The sequence below is a fragment of the Protopterus annectens genome, chromosome 11.part0 (assembly GCF_019279795.1).
Source record: "Protopterus annectens isolate FY-2018-M chromosome 11.part0, PAN1.0, whole genome shotgun sequence".
Classification (NCBI taxonomy): Eukaryota; Metazoa; Chordata; order Ceratodontiformes; family Protopteridae; genus Protopterus; species Protopterus annectens.
In genome coordinates this window covers 45233533-45258948 of record NC_056745.1, presented here as the reverse complement: position 1 = coordinate 45258948, position 25416 = coordinate 45233533, and the positions used below count along the sequence as shown (strand labels likewise).

At 38.5% G+C, this 25416-nt stretch overlaps 1 protein-coding gene across 1 annotated transcript in view; it reads left to right on the top strand.

Moving 5' to 3' along the window:
- The first annotated feature begins 1893 nt into the window (after positions 1 to 1893).
- The window catches only part of LOC122814902 (transmembrane protein 117-like), a 368376-nt gene continuing 344853 nt past the window's right edge, over positions 1894 to 25416 (top strand). Inside the window, exon 1 of the mRNA XM_044087167.1 lies at positions 1894 to 2339. Coding sequence (XP_043943102.1) covers positions 2224 to 2339 — 116 coding nt within the window. The 5' untranslated portion in view covers positions 1894 to 2223. The remainder of the gene's footprint in view (positions 2340 to 25416) is intronic.

Here is a 25416-nt window from a genome sequence, read left to right as displayed (position 1 = left end):
CCATTCTGCATTTCTGGAAACACTGGGAAACATAAAGGTCCTACCAAACACCCTGCTATTGGGTGATTTCAATTACCCAAACATTAACTGGGAGAACTACTCAAGTCCTAACTCCCTTGCCCAATATTTCCTAGAATTTATAAACTCAAATGCCCTGGATCAACTGGTCAACACTCCCACCAGATGTGACATCATATTGGACCTAGTCACCACCAACATGGGCAACCGGTGTTCCACACCGGAGGTCAACCCCTCGCTGGTTAGATCTGACCATAAACTAATCACTCTGGATATCCACATTCCACCCCAACCCAAGTCAAAGAAACCACCGTGAAAAACTTTTCAACAGCAAACTTCACATTACTTAAGACCGAGGCAGAAAGTTTCAAAGCTCCCATGTTAAAGGATAATGCTGCCCAAGCTGCAAACTCCTTTACTAATGCACTCTTCGGGCACCTACAAGAATGCATGGATCATGCTATCCCAAGCAAAACCAAGACTCACTCCTCCAAGAAAAGGAAACCAGTCTGGTGGTCCCCTACATTAAACAAGCTACACAACAAAAGGAGGAAACTAGTACAGAAAAGAGTAAAATCCCAAGAAGGGAAGACATCCCTGATCAGTATCAGCAAGAAACTACAATCCCTCATAAAATCTTCCAAGGCTAGCTTTGAAAGAAAAATTGCCAAGGTCTGCAAAGATAACCACAAGGCATTCTTTAGCTATGTGAAGAATCTAAGTGGCAATTCTCAGATCTGCTCGGAGTTAGTGCACAATGGCACAAAATACACTGAACCGACTGATATCGCCAACATCCTGGCACACAGGTTCAGTGCAAACTTCACCCCCCTCTCACTCCTAAAAGGGCCCATAACCATTCCAGAAGAATGTAGCCCCTGAAAATTACAGACACTCAGGTTAAAACAGCCCTCTCCAAAGCCAAAAACACAGCATCAATGGGACCGGACGGTGTCCCAGGCTGCGTCCTACACAAGCTCAAAGATGAACTAACCCCTCACCTAAACACACTGTTCAAACTTAGCCTCTCCACAGGCTACGTGCCCAAACAGTGGCGCACAGCAACGGTTATTCTGCTCCACAAAGGTGGAGCCACAACAGACCCCAGGAACTACCGCCCTATAAGCCTGACTAGCTTGGTCTGCAAGGTTATGGAGCACATCATGATGGATCTCATTAACAGAGACATTCAGTAAAAACAAAATGAAAACTCCAGCAAAGCTAGAACTTCCACTGAGTGACCTCCCAAACCTCTTGTATCAGAGGCACATGGGATATATGCAAATGATCCTTATGAGCATCAGGTGTTTCAGCTCAATGGCGATTCTGAATGCCCATGTCTTATTTTGTCATTTTACTGGACAATTTCAGGCCAATAAAGCCAAACCCCACTAGCTGTTGATATGCATATTTTGGCCTTGTTATGACCTCGTCAGCACAGCACAAGCAGAGTGTTTGACTACTTATTAAAGCAGAGCCAGTGTACATGCCCTACTTCAGGCCACATCACAGAACTACATCCAATTACTCCTCCTTTTTATTCCTTCTTAGCCCAACTCCGTGAACTAACATTATGATATAAGCTTATTTATGTACTTACTTATCCAGTTTTGTCTTTAGCTAGTATTCTCTCTTTATTTCTTCATAGGTGCCTTAGAACCTGGTCTTAAGTCACAAATGCTTATTATTTATACATTTTATCTGCACTATATGTATAATTTATGCTCACTGTGTTGTAATATGTTTCCAAGTTGTTTGTGTACAACTTCGGCTGGTCCGGAATTTAGTCAGATATATCAGAGCCCCTGCCTATGTAAACAAACAAAAAAATAAGTAAATAAACAAACTTGGTAAAATAGGTTGAATACCGACTGCTGCACTGTTCTTTTTTTTCCTAAGGCAGGTGCAGAGTAAAGACAATTAGAAAAGTTAAATGCATCGCAGGTGCAGATTGAAGACCGATTACTAAAGTGAAAGAGTACCGCGAGCTCATATTCTTTTAACGGTCATTCTGCACTGAAAGCTTTCATTAGTAGTTACAGGCCGTCCACCATCAAGACTGAGTCAGTCAGGCTGTCCTGCGGCGAGAACCTGGACATACGTTACTTTAACTGTCTTACAATAAACACAACGTTGTCAGAAGGCTTACTGACAGTTCGGTCTTTTACATACTCAGCCTACTTTAAGAATAATTTCTTTATCTTCATGGATGAAATTACGTGCGACGCTGAACCTGTTCAGACTTCAGGATACCAGGAACTGGTTGGACGTCCCTGCCAAGAACCAAGCCGAACCGAGCACCAGAAGGCATGGGCTCGGAGGTGGGTGTTCCTCGTATGAAAGCGTGTAAATTGTGTGACAACAGTAGCGCCAGGCAGGTGACACCCTGTGTGCCTTCAAGCGTACAGTTTGTGTGGTTGTATTTTAGAGAAAGCAGGGAATGGAAAATGACCTAGTTAGTGTTCATTTCCCTGGTACGTCAAATCACTGCAGTTGTATTGATGTGGTGGTAACACGCATCACGTTGGGAACATTTGACAAACTGTGGCCAGGGTAGCATTGCCTAGTCATTTCGTTTATCGAAAGTGTTGGAATTCTAAAATAAAACTAGCAAGAAACGTACACATGACAGGTAGAGGTGACACCGGTTCAGTAGGTGTTGGCAATTAACCCTTTCTGCAACAGCCCTTCCTTAAGAAATAACAAGAAAGCAGTCATGTTACACAGTTCTGTGCAGCCCTCTTTTAACATTCATCACTTTTCTTGCTTTTTTGACTTTTCCATCCAGAGCAGATGCACCTTTCCTTGGTTTGTTAAGTACATATTTTCTGATACTAAAGGTGCTCCCTAAGCAAATATGTGTCAATTTAAATTCCTTGGTCCTAGATACAGTCAGTATAATTTTCCAGCGTTGTTTTAAATAGAGAAGTGTGTATTTTGATAGAAGTTCTTATTACAATTTTCTTTTGGACGTGACAAATGAAAAGTGACTTGCACTTTTTTGTTTCCTGATGTGTTGTCTTCAAAGTGCTTCACTAAGTTACTACAGAATAGCTAATTCTGAGCCCCTGCTTCTCTCTATTTCCTAAAATAATCATGAGCCATATACAAGGGTTTCAGTGTGTAGCAAGCATTGCACTTTTTAATATGTACTGTAACTTGCAGTGTGTGTGATTTTACAAAGGTAGAGGAAACAAAAAAAAATAGTTGTGCATTGAAGCGTTTTCAGTTTAATATATTTGCTTTTTTATATTGAGGTTCTGTTTTTCAGTATTGTATATGTGCTTTATAGTCGGGTGGCCACGGTGGTGCAGTGGTTAGCATTGTCACCTCACAGCAAGAGGTTCTCTGGTTTGATCCTCGGCTGGGGTGCCTTCTGTGCAGAGTCTGCATGTTTTCCCTGTGGTCGTGTGGGTTTCCTCCAGATGCTTCGGTTTCCTCTCACATCCCAAAGACATGCTACAGGTGGATTGGACACTCTAAATTGGCCCTAGGTGTGAGTGCGTGTGTGCCTTCTGTGGAAGGTTGGGTGCCGGGCTGGAAATTCGACACTGCCAATTATGAGCGGACAGGTGATCTGCTGTGGCGACCCCTAACCAGGAAAAGCCGAAAGAAGAAGAAGTCACTTAAAGTGATTAACCAAATGTTAACGCTAGCACGAATCTGAGGCAACAATTTAATCATTATGACCTCTTGTCCATGCCTCGCGGCTACTTTTGCAGAATGCCCAGATTTTTGCTTCATATTGTTGGTCTTCTCTTAAAATTTGTGGTTTTTTTTGGTAAACTGCAGTGGATTGAAGTCACTGAATAATGACATACATTTGAGTTTCATTTTTCATATCCTTCAGAAAATGCAAACTAACACAAACCTGTCATTCTAACAACTTTCCAAGTTTATAAGGGCAATATTTAAAAATTGTCCCTATTTTTGGGTCTTTGTCCCCCTATTATTTAAGACTTTGCCCAGATTTCTTGTGTTAAGAATTTGAGAGGTATGCTCTTGTCCTCCTGTTGGCCCCTGCATCATTACGAAGTACTGTCAACTATAACTATATGGAATTTTCTTTTGATGTCTGTACATAATAATTATGAATAAATTAAAGGTAAATATCTTGATTGTTACAGATGGTTCTTTATGGTACAAAACATACCTCTCAACTATCCAGATTTTAGCAGAATGGCCTCCTGTTTCTGGTCTGTTCGTTATTAAATTTGTGGTTTTCTGGCAAATCTGTGAGGATTTAAGTCACTAAATAATGATAGATATTTGAGTTTCAGACTTTATATCTTTCAAAAATGTATGTTAACACAAAACCGGTTATTCTAGCAACTAAGTTTATAAGAGCAATATTTTAAATCTCTCCCTAGTTTTGGGCTGTTGTTCCCCATGTTAGTTTAGGCTTTGTCCAGATTTCTTGCACTGAGCTGTTGAGAGAGATGCACACACACTGTAAGTTTTAACTTTCTATTTTATACTTTATTTTGTTCTTTTCCTGTTTTCCCACCATTTAAGCAGAACACTGTCTTGTTCTTTTCCTGTTTTCCCATCATTTGAGCAGATTATTGTCTTTTTTACGGTGGGTGTTGCTTTAGTATCTGGTGTTGCTCCAGTGAATATTTTTATTTTACTTAAATTTCTGTTTTCATGTGTTCTTATATGGTGTGCGGTGAAGCTGTTCTTTTAGTTAGCAATGGTGCTCATCTGCAGTGCTTTGATTGAAAAGATTTTTCTCATCATACACAACGCAATGTAATATTTGTGATGCCAGGAAATCGGTATAGTAAGTCTGTAATTAAGTTTTTGTATGTAGTAGTATTACAGCACAGATTAAAATGCAGTTATGAAAACCCGCCAGGAAAGTTTCAAAGATGATTGCAGAAATATTAGTTCATAAGCAGTGTGCTTGTCAGATGGCATGTTTTGTACAGATACATGAATTTCCATGTATTTTTCTATCAGATTGATTGCTAGCTATTTGTTGTGCTGAAAAACAGGGGCTCAGATTAGAAAAATGTAAGCACCAGGTTTCAAAAAGGATGCATTTTTCAGACTTCTTCAAAAGAAAAAAGAATGGCAGATATGCGATTCTTTTTTTCTGTTAAAAGGCAACCTTGGATTTCTTCATATAAAGTAGGAACGGTGTGACATTGGACACAGCTCCTTCCCTCATTTAAAGGGTGTTGGGGGAACTTGCCCATCACATAAAACACTTAATTTCTGACAAAAGTCATTTGCAATCTTCTAATCACACTTTTATGCATCTGAGTTGAAATGAACTGCATTTTCTGAGATATGCCATCTGGACACATAACACTTTCTATTATATAATCAAGATTTTAATATATTCTGTATTTGTGAGATGTTAGTAAATGTTTTCCATTTCGTTTTAGCCAGGTTCCCCTGTTGTCTGTTTGCTTTATTTGTATCCTGTGTTGGATAGTCTTACTGTTCTGTGTAGAAACTGTGAGTTTTATCTACAAATGAGTCTGGTAAAGGAATGTCAAAATTCAGCATCTAAAACTGAAAGATATAGTGAAAAATGGACTAAACTGTGATTTATGTTAAAATCAAAAAGAGCAAACATTTAGCTTGTATCATAATTGGTAATATTCTGTTGTACACAAAGAATATTTTTAGGTAGTATTTTTCGGTGAAATAGGAGCTGCTTATTACTGCAAGTCTATTTTGCACCAAAAGAAACAATACCTATGTCTTATCGTAGCTTACAATTTCACACCTTCTTTTTGAAGTCTGTATAGCTTTAAAAATATCACAAGCAAATAGGTTTCTTAATGTGTTTTTGTGTTATACTTGGTAAGGGGGACTATGCTTTTTCTTAAGGCAATCTTTATAAAACATAAGCAGAGTAGATGTTAAAAAGCAGGAGCCAGGTACCGTAACTAGATATGTATCATGAACTTCCACTTTTTAAAGAAAATGGAATATACAGTTTATCTGGCACATTGTCAGGATACCCGATGGCATATCTTTTGGGGGGATGTTATAGTTTTAGTATTGATGATCAAGGAGGAGAAACGAGACATGGGATTATTAGTCTGAAGACTTAAATATTGTTTACCAAAGTGACTCAAGTAGTTTGCAGACCAATCAATTTGATGTACTGAATACATTCAAAATACTGAGTACAAAAATGCTGAAAACTCAAAATAATGAAATCTATCAGAATTCCACGACAGATGTTTAATTCAGTGATGTGCAAGAAGCATTGCCCCTGGGTACATTACTTCAACTGTGCTAATGAAAAATCAGTAAAAATCCAGCTTGCAAGCACAACATGGGTGTCATTTGGGTGTCATTCAAAAATGTTATGGAGTCCTAAAGATATAGACTGATGATCATAATTCTAACCCCCCCCCCCCCTTAAAATGCCAACATACAAAAAATGCACTATACTGTAGGTCAGAGTGCAGTATTAATGTTTGTCTTTTCGGCTTTTCCTGGTTAGGGGTCGCCACAGTGGAACTCCAGTCCGCTAATGACTGGCAGTCGATTTTTATGGTGCCGAGTTGCCAGCCCAACTTTCAACTAAGGTACGCCCATTCACACATGTCTTTCGGAGGCCATTCGACCACAGGGAGGACATGCAGACTCCACACAGAAGGCACTCCATCCGAGAATCGAACAGGAGAACCTCTTGCTGTGAGGTAACAATGCTGCTGCTGTACCACCGCGGAGTGCAGTATTAATATATTGCCTTAAACAGAAAAACAGTAGTGCATTGTGTGAACAAACCATTGGCTGGTAGAACTATATTTTCTTTCAGTGAAAAGGTTTGCTAACTATCACACTGCCTTACCCCTTATAGGGGTTGGACTTGCATTTCTTCTTCTTACTTCTTCACAAAGATAAATTACCACTTCACTTTTAAGTAGAAGGGAGTTGCTGGGAATTAAAAATATTTCTTAGTTTTTGTTTCGATACACAACAAATTAAGGGTAAGCATTTTCCTCCTTGTTTACCTTAAATGTACATGACTTTTTCCTTTTCTGATGGACTAGCTGCCCTTTTAGAAGAACAATTGCTTGTCGATGCCAAATGGTGGCTTGCAGAGCTATAGTAGTGCTACATTAGTGCAGAATGGAGTGATGGGCTGATGCGATGCAGCCTGGACCAATATATTTTGAACATGGCTGAATTGATACATTATTCAGATGCTAAGCTGTGATGTGCAGTTGTACCGTGTATAGAAGAGCTTGGCATGTACAGCCATTTAGCACTCTGCTGTTCTAATGCATGTGTGTAGAAACCTGATCAGTGGATTGACCAATCTTTGGTAGCCTCTCATAACAAAAGTTAGAAAAAGTAGCCAAACATAACCAAAGGAAGAGCTAACTTTATTTTACATATTTATTTAGAGATATTATTTGGTGATAATTTAGGCAACACACCATTTGGCGCCTTCACTGCTGTACTATGTTCACTCCCCTCTCACTCCTATTATATGACGTTCATAAAGTACCATATTCCCTGTGTGGCATAACAAATAGTCACTGAAGTTTACTTTTCATGACACCAGTGAAGGACTGTCGGGGAGGTATGTATGTACATGTCCATATGCACACTACCATGCCTGCATGGGCTCTATTCATTAAAGTATTTGCATGAGACTCATGGTGCCGTATAATGACATCAGTGAGAGAGACATTAGAAATAATGTCTGTTCTTAATAAAAAGTCTTACAGTGCTGATTATCAAGTAACCACTCGTATGTAATAGGCATGATTGGGGGGAGTGTCACTGTAGCTATATGAAGTGTTGCAACAACAATGTAAATATGTAAAAAGTGAAACCGTATTTTAAGGGGAAGCAACATATGCCAGTGTGATATTATAACTGATAGTTAATAGTGAAAATTATAGTCCGATATAAGCAAGAAAAATGTTTTACTTATTTTACTGCAGGTGTCATTTATTACACAGTTTAATGGGGAAGAAATATGCATTAACACGGTCTTGATTGTTTGACAAGTACTACTGTGATACCCAATAATGAAAATTATAGACAAATATGAACATGGGGAACATTTCACTTTACATGCTTTTGAATTTAATGTGGAACACTGTTTAATGGGAAAACACCATAAAGCAGGAGCTCGTCTTTGATAGCAGCAAGACATAAAACACAAATATAGAAAAGAGAAATATTTTACCTTATTGGATGCAGAGGTCATTTTGTTGCACTGTTTAAAGGGAAGCAATATACTGCATCATGGTTTTGTTTGGCAAAGACAATTATTTGATTCCTGCAAGTGAGCAGTTATAACCAAGTATAAAGAAAGGGGAATATGTTTCACGTTTGCAGATGTCACTTGTTGCACTATTTAATGGGGATGAAATATACTGCAACATAATCTTGATCTTTTCACAGATGTTAGTCAGTTATACTGAGACGTGAAAATTAAAAGTTAAATAAGCTAATGAAAGATTTGCTTTTATTTTATTGCAGATGTAATTTGAAGCCCTTTATAATGTCTTCTCAATTTTTTTATTTTCAATTTAAAATAACATTTACATAATATTTTTAAGTATTTTAAACTATATATACAATATTTACAATAGTGTGACTTTCAATTATATGCACTGTATGTTATTGTTATCAGAGATACAATATTGGTTATTGCAGTGTCCAACAAAGATATAACTTTCTTCCAAGGATTATTTACCAATGGCCTGGGATAGATTTGTAGTTCTTAGATTTTTATTTCCATCAATGTAGTGGTCTTCAGTAAAGTGTAGAATTCGTCCAAGGTCGATCACTTTACAATGTTGAGTTAGCATTCAACAATGTGTTCTTGAATGCATCCAAGCTGCAATCTAGAGTGCCTGATAGTGGGAAGTTGGAATAAAATATAAACAAGAAGAATATGTTCCTTTGTCACGTGGTTGGAAATATTTAGTACACTGTTTAATAGAGAAGCAACTTACAGTAACACAGTCTTGACTGTTTGCAAACTAACATATTACTGTAGGTTTGAAATGATGAATTAGTATAGCCATAGATAAGGAGTTCAGTGTATGATTTAATTAGAGCAGTTTGCAGAAACTAAGCTGTGCTCTGCATTTGTACTGCCAGCAGAGCAACTAAGCATACAAAGGCTGTATCAAGTCACTCACACTCAAGTCTGCTTAGCATCTGGAGGTGCTGTTAATTCTAGTAATGTGTTTGTTGAAAAACTTGATCAGTGGGGTGATGATGTGAGGTATTGCCAACTATGCTAGGAAGAGTATGGCAGTTGATGTGTAACACATGCCAGCATAGCTAGCTGAAGGTTTATAAAGAAATGTATGTCATTTGTAGATCAAACTGATTTGTACTGGTGCTTGTGTTGAAAATGTATTTGTAAAGCTGCTTGTGTTAAAAATGTACCAACAGTGGGTCCTACTGGACAGAAAAGAAATATACCTGTATGTCAGACTGTGTTTTAACTGTTGCAATGAATATATTGCAACAGAGAATACTGGAAGAGAAGAGGTTAATCTCAGTCCAGCTAATTTTGAAAAATAGTCTGAAATTAAATTACTGGTTTAGGCCATATAGAGTGTATCTTACAGTTGATTGTAGCCAGAGACAAAATGTTATTGAAAACCAGGAATATGAGTCCTACTGTATTGTCCTTAGGGATGAACTAATTGCTACCCTGGACTGATGGAAGTTTTTAAAATGGTTTTATATCTTCCAAATGCAATGACACCTTAGCAAAGCTCTGTGCATGTGTTATGGCACACATGCTATATTCTAGTAAAGGTAATAGTGTGGGAACCAAAGTCAGATGACCAGATGTATGTGATGTCATTGTATAATCCAGCACTGAAATTATGTTTTAATACTAGATGGGACAGAAGACTCGGAGCAGTCTGTGATTTTTTTTTGAAACCTGACAAAGGACCACATACCTACTTCATCTTGCCTTGCTTTAGTAAGTAAGCAGGGAATAGTAATTCTTTAGATCAGTCAGGAAAATATAGTGAGATTAGTTAAGTACTGTTTTTCTGTATCTGTGTGAATGTATCCATAGGTGGTGGTCTTAATATTTCCTGTGATTTGAAGTTCTAGTGTTTATTGTAAATAGATATTTAGTATGTTCATGTTCTTTTATTATTAAATATATTTAAACTTTTTATTGTGGCTGGTCTTTACAGAATATTTCAGCCTTTGACAGTACTTATATTTATTTGGTGATACTGTGGCTGCTCCTGAAAGCCTTGCTGCTTTAGTCAAGCACTACCATTTCTATTGGTATTAATTTTACACCGTATAATGGGGTACCCTTGTAAGAGCCTTAGAGTAGCTGGCTTTGTGGTGTTCTGGTGGCAGTATCTGTCTTATAGTCAAGGCAGAGGGGGCATAGGAGGTAAATCTGTGCCAGCCTTTCACAAAGAGGTGTGTGTGTTGTGTGAGAGCTACTTTGAGTAAGGACGCACAGCACTTGTTTCACAGAGAAGATGATGGAGGACTTGGCTTGTAACGCTCATCTGAGGACTCCTCTCTACAGCTGTTGTCAGTGTGGAGTCTTATTTGGGGCCTGGTGAGAGAGAGGGAAACCCAGCCCCAGGACTGGAGTGTGTTCCCTGTGTGCTCTTAAGGGAAACTGTACTTGGTGAAAATGGCAGCATCTAGAAATACTGTGTGTATCCATTTTTGTTCCAAGTGAATGTCTCACCAGTGACTGTGGGGAGGATTGAGACTCCTTGATTACTGGCCCCAGAGAAGGGATGTCGCAAGTGGGGAAACCATACAATGTTATGACATTAATTCTATGTGAAACACTGTTTTATATAATACTGATTCTCAAAAGTGATAGTCAATTTTAGTCAAGATTTTACCAGTGCAGGTAACATTTGGTTCACTGTTAGCATGTGGAAGGCAAAGTACTGTTAGAGATCATAACATCTGGAGGATGCTAAGACAGCTGTGAAAGAACATTTATTATACTGAGAAGAAATACAGGTACAAGCAGAAGCCCACATTTGCTTCATTTTACAGGTTTGTAACCATCATTTCCTTCCCTCTTTAACAGAGAAGTAGAGCATAGCACCATTGGCAGAACTGTTTGTCAGGTGATTAGGGTAATGTTTGTCAGGTGATTAGGGTCATGTTGCTGTACTTTGGTGTACTTGGTTAAGTTGTGTTTGTATGACTGAACTAAATACTCAAACAAGTACAGCCTTCAAATGCTGTTATGTATGGCAATACTCGAACAGGAAAAGGTAGCTGATTTTAACTGAGTTAAGCTAAAACATGTTGCATTTAATGTTCTGTTTAATAGAGATGCAGATTACTGCAGCATTCTCTACTCCTCACAGAAGAGCATTAAAAATTGATTGCTTGCTTCCTTCCCACATTCATGGCATATAAAATGTTTACAAATTGAGAATGTATGCCTTACATTGCTATACAGCAATGGCAAATCATACAGCCTACATTGATCATTTACATTGCAGTAACTATACAACGATGGCAAATCACTTTGCAGCTAAGCTATAACAAAGGGCAGGTTATTAAATTAGTGGGAGTGGGGTAGTCCAGGGTGCTTCTTTATCATGACTGTGTTTTGTCTTTATCTTTACTCCTTAAGCTGTTTACTTAAAGTAGGTTGCGGTTACTGCTTAACTTCAGAAACCAACCTTGTTCAACTAAATGTCTTCTTATCAGTATAACGTTTGGTTTTGATACTTGTGCAAAAACATTTACAACAGGAAAGTTTCAGGACCAAGACAATATCAGCCTTGGACAGGAATATAACATAACCGAACTTGAACAGGAGGACGTGCATACATATTTGGGAATAGACAAAAACTCTAAAACAAAGTGATGGGAACATAGCTTTGTAAGTAATACTTTAGAAGAGTAAAACTAATATTGAAAATTGCCTCTATCTAGGAATAAAGTCCAAGTTATTAATCAATTTTAGTCTTCCTGTTTAACTTGCAGTTCTAGTGTAACTGAGTGACCCAAACTGTATGGAATCAGTTGGAGAAGAAAACCAGAAAAAGGCTTCATGCATATTAAATGATGTACCAAAACTAGTTGTCTTTCGGCTTTTCCCAGAACTCCGGTCCGCTAATGATTGGCAGATGATTTTTAAGTGCTGAGTTGCCAGCCCTAACACACAACCTTCAATGAAGGTATGCCCATTCATGCATGTCTCCATGCAGAAAATGCTGTAGCTGAGAGTCGAACCGGTCAGCGTCTTACTGATGTACCAAAACTAGTGCATTCTAAAATTATATATCCTTCAGGCTGAAGGAGGTATGGCCCACCTCTAAATTAATTGCATGTATAGGTCTGTTGTGGGACTAAGACCGATTTGCTGAACACATTAGATCAAATGTAGTGAAATGAAAGTTGTAAAGCATGAAGAAAAGTCTAAGATGACATATTTGTTTAGTTTAACAGAAGCATTTCAGAAAGGAATGGGAATGGAAATCGAACTAGAACTAAACTCGAATCAGGGTGCAACTGAAAGTGCCAAAAAAAAAATGAAAGAACATAAAAAAGGATCAGAAGAAAATGTGAAAGCCTACAAATATAATAGCAAGAAATCTTAGAACAACCATATATTGGCCAAAATGTGACACAGAAATAATTAAGGAGAGGTGAACTTAAACCAAATGATAGCCCACTATCTTTGACAGCTATCATTAGCCTATGTGCACATTGGATTACACAGTTTATAGAAAGTGGGAAAAACAGACAAATGCATGTTCAACAAAACAGAAGTGAAACATTTGCAGAGCTTATTGATGGATGCATTACCCTCATAGCTGAGGGTTTGCATACTGAAAGGCACAATAAAGTGGCAAAGAATTTATAAACTCAAATGCTATGGAACAACTGGCCACCACTCCCACAAGAGGGGAAAACATATTGGACCTGATCACCAACATGGGGACTCTATGTTCCATACCAGAGGTATACCCTCATTGGTAAGATCTGACCATAAATTAATCTCACTGGACATCCATATCCCGTCCCCACCCCCAGCCAAGGAAACCACGGTGAAGAACTTCTCAAAAGCAAACTTCACACTTCTCAAAACCAAGGCGGAATCCTTCAAAGCCCCCGGGCCAGTGGAAAATATGGCCCAAACCGCATAATCCTTTACAAACGCTTTCTATGGACACCTACAGGAATGCATGGATTGTGCTATCCCAAATAAAACCAAGACTCATTCCTCCAAAGGCAGGAGACCTGTCTGGTGGACCCCAGCCATAAATAAGCTGTACAACAGAAGGAGGAAGCTACTACATGATAGAGCAAAATCCCAAAAAGGGAAGGCATCTCTGATCAATACTAGCAAGAAACTACGATCCCTCATAAAATCATCTTAAGGCCAGCTTCGAAAGAAAAATTGCACAAGATGTTAAAGATAATCACAAGGCCCTCTTTAGTTATGTCAGGAACCTGGGTGGAAACTCCCAGATATGCTCTGAGTTAGTTCAAAATAACAAAAAATACACTGAACCCACAGACATTGCCAACATCCTGGCAGACAGGTTCAGTGCAAACTTCTCCCCCCCCCCAAAAGAGCAAATGTCTATCCCAGAGTGTAGCCTCCCTGACATCACAGATGCACAGGTGAGAGCTGCCCTCTCCAAAGCAAAAAACACAGCATCAATGGGACCGGACGGTGTCCCGGGCTGCATCTTCCACGAACTCCAAGAAGAACTGAACCCTCACATAAAGTCACTGTTCAATCTCAGCCTTACTACAGGATATGTACCCAAGGAATGGCGTACAGCAACAGTGGTCCCACTCCACAAAGGTGGTGCCACAACGGACTCCGGAAACTTATCGCCCTATAAGCCTGACTAGCCTGGTCTAAAAAACTATGGAGCATATCATCATGAAACTCGTAAACAAAGACATTGGGAACCACCAAACCCTGGATCCTACCCAATTCGGCTTTAAGGGCAGATCTTGCCTCTTGAACCTGGTTGACTTCTTTGAAACAGTCACCAAGGCCATAGATGAAGGGAAGGTAGTCCACACAGCCTACCTGGACCTCGCAAATGCCTTCAACACAATACCACACTCTGGCATCATAAATAAGCTCACCAGCTTAAATATCAACCCCTATGTCACAAGATGGGTTGCAAACTGGCTCAGGGATAGAACCCACATGGTCAGAATTGCAGGTGTCATGTCAGACTCTAAACCAGTTACAAGTGGCATCCCACAAGGCTCAGTCCTGGGACCTCTCTTGTTCGGTATATATTTCTCTGAGGTACAGGCTAACGTGGGAGGACTATGGCTGACCAAGTTCGCAGATGACTGCAAACTGGGTGCCATAATCGACTCGCCGACTGACACAAGCATCCTCCAAAAGGGTCTCACAGAGACGGATAACTGGTGCCAGAGCCATGGCCTAAAGCTAGATGCCAAAAAAGTGCATAGTCATCCCCTTTGTGAAAAGCAAAGTGCCCACAAATTACTACATAGATGGTAATCCATTAAGTACGGAAGAAGTAATTGGGGATTTGGGGACCCAAGTAGATAGCAATCTCTCCTTTGACAATCACGTTGCCAAAGTGGTTAGAAAGATCTTCTATATAGCCCACCTTATCACAAAAGGGTTCACATCTAGATCAAGAGAGGTCATTGTGCCCCTCTACTCATCACTCATCAGGCCCATAATTGAATACACTGCCCCATTTGGGATATACCTTACCCGACACCTGCAGCAACTGGAAAGACCCCAAAAGTACCTCACCAAGAGGATCAAGGGACTCGAGCAGATGCCCTATGCTAAAGAAACTCCAGCTCTACTCAGTTGCTTACCACCTACTCGGAGGCGATCTGTGCCTGACGTATAAAGCCATGTCCAACCCAGAATTAATGGACATGTTCCACCTCAGGAAATCCAAATCCCTTCAAGCTACATGCTCCAGGGACTTAAAAACCTCAGCACAGAAATAAATAGGACATGCTGGAGGGACAGATTCATATCCCAGAGGCTCCCCTCACTCTGGAACAAAATCCCAATCCATGTTAGGCAGAGTCCCTCAATGACCCTCTTCAAGAGAAATCTTGACGAGTGGATGGGAGATCATAGGTTTACCCCTGGGATCTCTTCTGTGTCCCTACTAGACAGAGGCACAGTAAACTAACCTCAAAAGGGCTATCTTCTGTGACCTACTATACAGAGGCACAGTCAACTAATCTAAAAGGGTGGCAAAAGCCAAACACACTCTGGCTAGGCTTATAAATGCCCTAGGGCAGATAGCCTAGTATCAACCTATGAAGACTGTTACACTGGGGATTGCGCAAACTCTGCATTATACATATAACTGAGCAGCATTAGAAATGCAAGCCACAAAGCATCATTGGCAATGATGTAGGTCCGATCACTTGGGATCATGCAATACATTCAAAAAAATAGATGCAAGAAAACCATATATAGTAGTCCAAGAAAAAGGACCAAAGTAGCATTAATCACTGAAATAGTTACACCCAGTGATCATATAGTTTCAAATAATGAGAGACAAAAGTAATAATATACCAGGATTTGCAAACAGAAACTAGAGCAGTGTGGAGTAAGTGGATGCAATTCCAGTAGTAGTAGTAGGAACTTCAGGACTAAAAGAATTTTCTAGCTTACATAAATATGCTACCAATACGCGTAACCCCATATGAACTATAGAAAGAAGCAGTTCTGGGTACATTGCAGGTGCTGAGAAGAGTACTCTTGGCGAAGATCAAAGACTGAAGCAATACTAATTGTATTAACTTTAATCATACTCTATTGCAGAAATGGGAATCCATTTCTGCCACAGTATTGGAAACCAAAAACATTTGGATAAATGAAAAAAAATAGTTTATGTGGATGTTTTATTCAGTGGATCCTTATGTACACATCTGCTTAGCATGGCAGCTCTGCTGTATTGCTTTACCTCAATTCACTTATGAAAAAAGCTGAGTGTTAAGCAGCATATATAGCATTATGAAGTCATTCTTTGGTATTGTCTGATTCCCAATAGTAGAGCTAATTACCAAATATAAGAAGCAGGAATAATGTCTGACTTTATTGCACATGCCCACAAGCAGTAATCTGTGTACTGTTTAATGGGAAGGCAACGTATAAAAAGAAGTTATGTTCTTACCATAATGTTCAATGTTTGTTGTCCTTTATCTTGCCTTCCTTTTTTCTGGTTGGGTTTGGAGCTGATCTCGGCTCCAACTTGGTCACTTCTAAAGCTTGAAGAGTCCTTACTGGCTTGAGGCTAGCCCCTTATCAAGCATGCTTAGCGGTAGCTACCCAGATCTCATTTGTGACAACTAACCACTAGATAAGAGAAATATAAATTACCAAATAAAGGAGGTAACCAAACAATACTGCTTCCTTGTACTGAAAAAACAGAACAACAATGGTGGAAAGGACTATACCAACAGCTGAAAAGCAAAGGAAACTCTGCTAAATCAGCCAAATAGGAAATTCCTCTCAGTCATCCATGATGGGGGAAGGAGGGAGGGACGCAAGAAGGAAGGCGAGATAAAGGACAATGAACATGGAATGTTATGGTAAGAACATAACTTCTTTATGTTATGTTGTCCATCTCGCTTTCCTTCTTTCTGGTTGGGACAGCGTCCCCAGCACCTAAATCCTGGGTGGCTCACTGGAAAAGAGACTTCAGAACTGTGGAACCAAAAGATGCCATGTTCCAAGAGGCCATGTCCACTTTGTAATGATTAATGAAGGTATGGGGAGTAGTCCATGTTGCTGCCGCACAAATAGTATATAATGGAAGCTTGGCTTGAAAAGCTCTGGAGGTAGCCAAGGACTTAGTAGAGTGTCCCCTTACCTTTCCTGGGACAAACACATTCCGAGACTCCTAAGCATAAGTAATAGTATTGGACCGCCATTTTGACAAAGTCACTTTGGAAACTGGTGAGCCTTGCTTACTCTGTGAGGATACAAACAGCTGATTTGATTTTTTGACGTCCTTGGTTTTTTTGAAGATAAAATCGTAGCTGCCTGTGGACATCCAATTGATGTAGCTTGTACTCTGCATTGTTGCCATAATTTGGCTTTGATTTTGTCTGAAGAAGTCTTTATCTTAACAGACGAAAAGCGCTTTACACTTGGATTTGTTGATTCTTGTTTTTTTGGCTTATTTTGGACTTTTTTCCATCACAACATTGGTTTTTAAAGGACATTGATTTTATTAAATACTTGTTTGTGGACGCTAGCATTTTTCCTGAGCCGTTTTTCTTGTTTTTCACATCAGTTTTTTTGTTCTTGGTGGTTGGCTCACTTGTATTTTACCTTTAAAAATCTCTTTAGTAAGTAGAAGTAATATGCAATATTTCATTTTACATCATTTGGAGCACAGTTTAATGTAGAAGCCACACAGAGTACTATGATTTGAAAATTGTTGCTTTATGATATCCAGTAGTGAAAATTAAAAGCCAAATCTAAGCAGGAGACTTAATATGCTATGTTTTGTCGCTGATGTCATTTGATGCACTGCTTACTTAAGAAGTGCGCAGAAGGATGCTTTTGATTATTTGATAAGCACTATTTTGTGTTATGTTAGTGAGAATTAAAAGCCAAATATAAGCAAGAGAGATTTATTTTATTCTATAGTAGATGTCATTAGATGTACTGTTTAGCAGAGGAGGAATATACAATAGCACAGTCTTAACTGTTTGACACATGGTGTCATTTTCTGATTCCCAGAGCAGGGCAGATAGAGCTAAATATAAACAAGGAAAATGTTTTAAGTTTGTTTTACATACTTACAGATGCCACTTGGTGCTTATCCTAATGGAGAAGAAACATATAGCAACATAGTATTGAACATGTGACAAGTATTATCCTGTTCTACCCAGCAGTGAGAAGTTAAAGCCAAATATAAATAAGAAAATAATTAATCTTATTTTTCAATGCAGTAGATTTTGGGGAAATGACATAGAATTTAGTGTATCTTTCAAGGTTTGGCATCTGTATGGACCCCCCCCCCCACCCCTTTTTATTGGACAACATTAATTTCCTGTGGGATACTTGGGGTTCACAGATTCTAAAGAAAATCCAAAAGCATCTTTTGAAGTTTATCAATACTTTTATGCTGACCAGCTTAGAGAGGTGTTTCACTACATACAGGAATGTGGGGAAGAGAAACATTTTAAATACAGAAATTTTTGTCAGAAATGGTAATGGTAGAACTTTTCATAAAAATATTTTGTCTCCTACATTCTTCTATTAAAGGCTTAATTGGTTCATAGGTGGTTACAAGGCTATTGACCTGAAGGCCAAGCTGAGCCATGTGTACTCCATATAATACTAGCAAAACCCAATATAAAGGATCTTGCCTAATCTTGATATCTTGGTTAGCAATGCCTGCCCATATCTAGGAGGGTCCTAGTTAAAATCCCTGGCAAGAATTTGTTTTCCCATCCAGGTTACACTTACAGGGTCATAGATGGACTCTGTTTGATGTGAAATGGTAGCCTATTCCAGAGGAATGGCAACCTCTGCAAGGCAAGACACATCTGTCTCTCTAGCAGGTCCTATTTATGTTGCAGGCAGGTTAAGGTCCCTGGAGTGGGTGACCCTTGTCCATTTGTCATGTGGATGTGTAGCATTTCCATTATTTTTGGATCTGCGATTGCTGTGTAGGCCAGGCACAAGTCTCCTGTTAGTAGTTTGTATGCTACTGATAACAGTGAGAGTGACTTCAGTCTGTCAGTGTATGACATGGGCTGGAGACCTAAATTTTCTTGGTTAGAAATCTCTGAGGTGGTGTCAGATACGGAAAAAATACTAACAGCAATACAAACCTTTGAGAAAATTGCTAATTACAAACTAAATTTAAAAAAAAAACAAAATATTCCCTCTAAAGACACCTACACCTTTTTCAATGCTACCATTGATAGGACGAATAAGGACAGAAGAAAGAATAAAATATTTGGGGATTGACTTTTCAACTGAAAATAGAGAATTTTTTATCAACAATATTAAGGCAACTGGAGACCAATGAATTTGAAAAGATGGAGTAAGTTGAAGCTACCGATGATGGCAAGAGCAGCGATAATAAAAATTAACGTTCTCCCCAGAATGCTATATATTTTTAGAGCAGCACAACTTAAAATCACGAAATCCTTTTTCAAACAATTTCAGATAGGACTGGGGAAATTTCTGTGGGAACCCAGAAAAACGAGAATATCCTATGAAAAACTGATGGCTCCTAAAACGAGGGGGGGGGTTGGATTTACCAGATTTTGAGATGTATTATACAGTGATTCAGGCCAATAGGATTTTAAGGGTGTCTTACTTGGATAGTGAAAATAGAAAATGGATACCCAAATGGGTACTGCTAAATTATAAACATATAAAAGGGAAGAGAATTAATGTTAAAGCTGTACCATTTTTGAATATAAAAACATTGAGTAAATATGAGTTAATGGAACACATCAAGGTATGGGCAGTGGCGACTCAAACTCTGTTTGCCTCCTTGAACCTTTTAAAATATATGATGATGTTTCAACCGTTTGATGGAAATCCTAGTATAACTATTGGTAATCAACTGATAGACTTAAAGAATTTTATTTTTTTTATTTTACATTTGTTGACCGGGCTAGTCCAACTGGATATATGTCCATTTTCAGTAGAGGCCCGGGGAGAAAAGCTCCACACATAACATTAGCAATACAGATAGACAAATTGTTAATAAAGACTTACACATAAAATATATATTTAAATCAACTTGTAGTCAAAATCAGCATACATTAAAGGAACTCAACAATTTAAATTCATACACAATGTTCTGTCGACTTCAAAGCAAGGTTACCTAAAGCAAAAGGTAATGCAGTAAGGCAACAGCCAAGCAGATTACAGTAAAAGCTCGAAGGGAAGTGGAAGGAGTATGAAGGAAAGAAAAGCTAAGGCACAAGGCCAGAATCATAAGAAAGAGAGGAGAAGAAAAAAGACAGTCAAGACGAGGTGGGAGAGATAGTAGATGTAGGTCAGAGCATAAGAGGACAGCTGGGAAGGGAAGCAGGGTAGAAGTTTGATTTGAGGCAGAAAGAAGGGTAAAAGGTAAGGAGAGAGTAAGGAGAGGGAAGTTAGCCTGGAGTATTACAAGAACAGAGCCAGTGGTTTTGGAAATGTAGTTTGATTTGTTGTTTGAAGAGGGGTAGGGATGAGATTAGTGTTAACTCTGTAGGCAGCAAATTCCATACTCTGCCTACAGTATTGGTGAAAAGAGAGTCACCAGCTAAGTTGTGGGCCTTTATGGGTTTGGTCATCAGTTTACAGGAGGAACGAAGAGAGGTGAGATTGTTATAATGGAGTAGAAGTTGTGAAAGTATAGGGTGTTGCTAGGTTGGTACAGTAATTTGTGGGCAATTGTAAGTTGTGAAATATTAATATAGTTTTGTAGTTCCAGCCAGCCTAACTGTTTCAAATTGAGGCAGTGATGTGTTCTAAAAGGGTTACCAGTGGCAAAGCGGGCAATGTTATTATAGCAAGTTGCTAGTTTGTTTAGGTTAGTTTTTTTAAGGTTGGTGAAGATAGGAGAGGCATAGAAAAGAGTTGATATAAGATGGGAGTGAGCAATAGTAGCCCTAGTTGATGGGGTAAGAAATGGTTTTATACGGTATAAAGATCCAATTTTTCTGTTAACAGTTTTGATGGTGTTGTTGGTGTTGGTCAAAAGAGAGATTATCAATGGTAACACCAAGTAGTTTTGTTGTGGAGTCAGGAGAGATGATAGTTTTGTTGTTTGAATAGATAGAGAAGTTAAGTGGAGAGGTACGAGTGGTGGGGGTGAAGAGGAGAAGTTTGGTTTTTTTGGCATTGAGAAGTAGATACCATCTAGTAAACCATGTTTCTACAGTGTTGAATGTAGTTTGAGTTAGAGTGGTTAGATCAGAAGAGGTGGATGCTGAACAAATGATAGTCGAGTCGTCTGCATATTGAATGCAGGTAGCTTGAGGAATTACAGAGTGGAGATCATTAATGTAGAGGGAGAACAGGAGAGGGCCAAGGATAGAGCCTTGAGGGACACCTATTGCAATGGGAAGTAAGGAGGAGATATGGTTTTCCCAAAGAACGGCTTGTTGTCTGTTACTGAGGTATGATGTAAACCAGTTGATGGCAAGGCTGTCAAATGAGAGGGAGTTGAGAATGCTAATTAGAGAAGACTGGTTGACCATGTCAAAAGCTTTAGAGAGGTCAATGAATAGGGCAGAAGAGAGTAGGTTCTTGTTGCGATTGCTGTTAATGGTGTCTGCAAAGGAAAGGAGGGCAGTGGTAGTACTATGGTGTGGTCTAAAGCCATGCTGACAGTGAGCTAAAATATTGTGAATAGATAGGTACTGTACCAGTTGCTGATGTATACATTTCTCCATAATTTTTGCTAATGGAGAGAGAAGAGCAATAGGTCTAAAGTTGGAATAATCAATAGAGTTACCACCTTTATGTAGTGGGATAATATGAGAAATTTTCCAGATAGGAGGGATGGTTCCTTCTTGGATGGTTATATTTATGAGTAAAGAAATTGGGTACGCAATTACTTTGGCTGCTTTTTGTAAGAATAGGGGAGGGAGCTTGTCAGCAGAGGGTGTACAAGGTTTGAGTTTGAGAAGTAGTTTGAAGATGGTAGAAGTAGAGATGGGTTGTAAAGAGAAGCTACAGTTAGTGTTTAAGTGATTGTTAGGAGGATAAAAGTTATTAGTATTTAATTGTCTGGCGAGAGATTGAATAGTATCAGAGAAGAATGAGTTAAAAGTATTTGCAGTTTGAAGAGGGGTGTCTGGGTTGGCATTTAGTGGGGAGGGAGTTTTAGCAGTACCAGGAGAAAGGAGTCTATTAATAGAAGACCAGAATTGTTTGGGTTTATTTAGGTTAGTTTCTTGTAGGTTGCAGTAGAACTTTCTTTTATCAGTGAGGATGGCTTTTTTGGTAAGATTTCTAAGTTGGCGAAAGTGATGAAAATCAGAGCTGATTCTATGGGATCGCCATTTGTTCCAGAGCTTATTTTTGGAGAATATTAGTTTTCTAGTTTCATTTGAGAGCCAAGGGGCTGTATTAGATTTCATTCTAATAGTGCGTTCGGGAGCATGATTGTCTAGAATAGAAAGGAAAGTAGAATTAAAGAATAATACTGCTTCATTAAGTGGAAGAGTCTTTAAAGGGTTCCAGTTGCAAGTTCTGAGTTCGTTCTGAAAAAGGTCGGTTTTAAAGTGTTTAGTGGAACGTATTTTTCTTATATTAAGGGGGGGAAGATAATCAGTCTTTTCTTTTGCAATGTATGTTAAACAGTGATCACTGAGGTCATCAGGCAGGGTCCCAACATTATAAGTGATATTAAGTTTGTTTATAAGAATCCAGTCTAATATAGTCTGTTTTCTGTAAGGAATTAACTGTAAGGGATTTATACCCATTCCTAGGAGTAGCGGTACATGATATCTTAAAAAAGATGAATCTTCCCATCTCTTATTTAATTATAATGAGGCAGTTAAAAGATTTGGCCATAAATTATTTTACCAGTTCTGAAATAAAAAAAGAGGAACTAGTTATTTCAGGTCATCTGTGGGAAGCATTGCAACAAGATAGAAAATATATATCCTCAGCGTATAAAATGGCAAAAGAGAGAAAATATAATAATCATATTCTGTTATCCAAATACTGGAGAGAGAAATTGCCATCCCTAGACGACAGTAAAATAGTAGAGGCGTTTAACTTAACATTAAAATCCGTATCATTTCAAAAACTGGTCTTTACTCAATTGATGATATTTAACAATGCATATTATACCCATCTTACACTTCATAAATTTGATTCAAAAAAGTCACCTAAATGTCCACAGTGTGTAGATCAGACAGCAGACCTGTTACACATGTTCTGGAGTTGCAAGTGCATTTATAAATTATGGAATTCTTTAAAGTTACAACTACAAAAATGGGTTACCAAAACTCAACACTCTCCTGGGAATTTCTGATTTTACATATTCCACGGAGAATTTGGACAAAACAAAAAGATTGTAATTATGAATATTAGTTTACTAATGAAATTATATATAGCCACAAATTGGTTGAACCCAGCACAGGTGTCGTGGCAAAATTTCAGGCTGTTAGCGATTAAGCATATATTAGCACAAATTGTTAATTAGAAATAATAAGAAAAGTATAAACAGCATAAAAATTTGGGAACAAATCTTTAATATTATTTTGTAGCGTGTTCCTATCCACTTTCCGTCAGGACATTCTGTATGTGTACCAACACATTCTTGGATTAGATAGAAAATGTAGAAATAATACAAATTATTGGCTTGAGTTGGTTTATAATTGTCTATTGTAGATGCTTTTATGTTTAATTTTTTGTGATTTTAATTTCCTGTACTTGGTTAAAATGATATTTATTCTTAATGTTTTATAGGGAAATTCAAAATGGAACTAAAACATTGGAAGCAATATTGTACATAATGTAAATAGTGTATGAAATGTATAATGGTTTGGCAAAACAATAAAAATGATTATTGAAAAAAAAAAAAAAAAAAAAAAAGAAATCTCTGAGGTGTCTCAAGTTGCTGCAGGTGCTTGGTAAGGTACATACCAAAGGGAACTTTATACTCTATTTATTGGCCTGATGAGGGTCGAGTACGAGGGAGTTATGACCTCTTTTGCTCTTGAGGCAATATCTTTGCTAATGAGGTGTGCAACATAGAATGCCTTCCTTACCACGGTAGACACATGGTGTCCAAAGTTTAGGCTACAATCAACTTGCTTTTCCAAGTCTTTCCCTACCAATTTGTTACTAGGGATATTATTATTTATATGATAGTCTGCAGGGATATCGTTTTTACTGAAGGGGAATTAGAATACATTTTCTTAGCAATGAGTTCGAGTCCATGGCTTTCATCATTGGTTTGTGTAAGTCCCTCTTGAAGTATATTGACATTGTTTGGGGATTCAGTGTTTGCACCTAATTTACAGTAGTCGGCGAACTCAGTCAGCCACAGCCCCTCTGTTTTGACTTTAACATTCCAAACAGTAGGGGGCCCAGTACTGACCCCTGTGGAGCCCCATTGGTGACAAGTCTGCTGCTTGAGGTAAAGTCCCCATTTTTGACTGAGTGTGATCTGTTGGTGAGCCAGTTAGCAACCCACCAGACAACATAAGGATTGATATTCAACTAGGAGGGTTTGTCAATGATGCCCGAATGCAGGATTGTGTCAAAGGCTTTTGATAATTCAGAGTAGGCTGTATGTGCACATTTGCATTTTTTTAATTTATCCAAATCTTTTGGGTTTCATGAAATTAGTATTATTTCAGTGTTTGATGTCAGCCAAAAGTGCTCCTCGCAGCACCCGCAACGTGCCCAGTAATAACTCCTCCTGCAATTTGTATGGAGTTACATCTATAGGTTGCATGTCTAAATATGATTTGTAAACTTTTTTTTTTTTTTTTTTTTTTTTTTTTTACCCATTGCTCCAACTACTATTGGAACTGTCTGGGTATCTTTCTTCCACATTGCTCTTGTTTCTTCGTGCAAATCCTGATATTGTATAACTTTGTGTCTCTGTACACAGGACACTATAGTCACTGGGTGTGGCGATAATGATCAATGCTATTCTTGTCTTCTTTTCTTGGACCACTATATCCAGTTTTCTATCTTCTGTCTTTTGAACTGTTGGTAATGGATGATCCCATGTGATGTAGACGTTATCATTTTCTATGATGCTTTGTGGCTCGTTTTTCAGCCACTTCAGTACCATAATGTTTGCACAATCCCCAGTGCAACAGTCTTGCCACATTATGCCTTTCAGTATACAGTCTTTCTGCCATTAGTATGTCACAACCAGCAATGAGGTGTGTGGCTATTTCCAATTCAGTTTTACAAAACCTACATTTGTCTTTCCCCCACATGTAAAATCTAAAACTACCCCCTGACTTTCCAAAGAAACAATAACCCTGATGCATACACATAATAAAACATAGAAGTTCTACCAAAAACACAAAACCCCAACACTCCTTAATGAATATAAACAACTTCACAATACAGTCAAAAAACAAATAGCTTCTGACCGCAAATCCTACTAGTCTAAGCTCCAAAACAATAATCAATCCAACCCCAAGAAATTCTAGAGTAGCATATCAACCCACTGGCAATAAAGACAAACCCATGCCCTGACCTAAATGCCCCAGATCATTTCATAGCCTCTAAATTTAACTCCTCCTTCATTGACACTATTGTCAAGCTCGCCTCATCTTTCCCGAACAACTCTTCAGCTCTAGCCATTTCTCCCACCAACAGCTCCTCTCCCTTTGCCACCACTGCCAACCACTCCCCTCCCTCACCCTTAAATCCATTCCTGTAAATAGTAAAAAAAAAAAAAAAAAAAAAAAAAAACTTCTACAACACTTAAAACC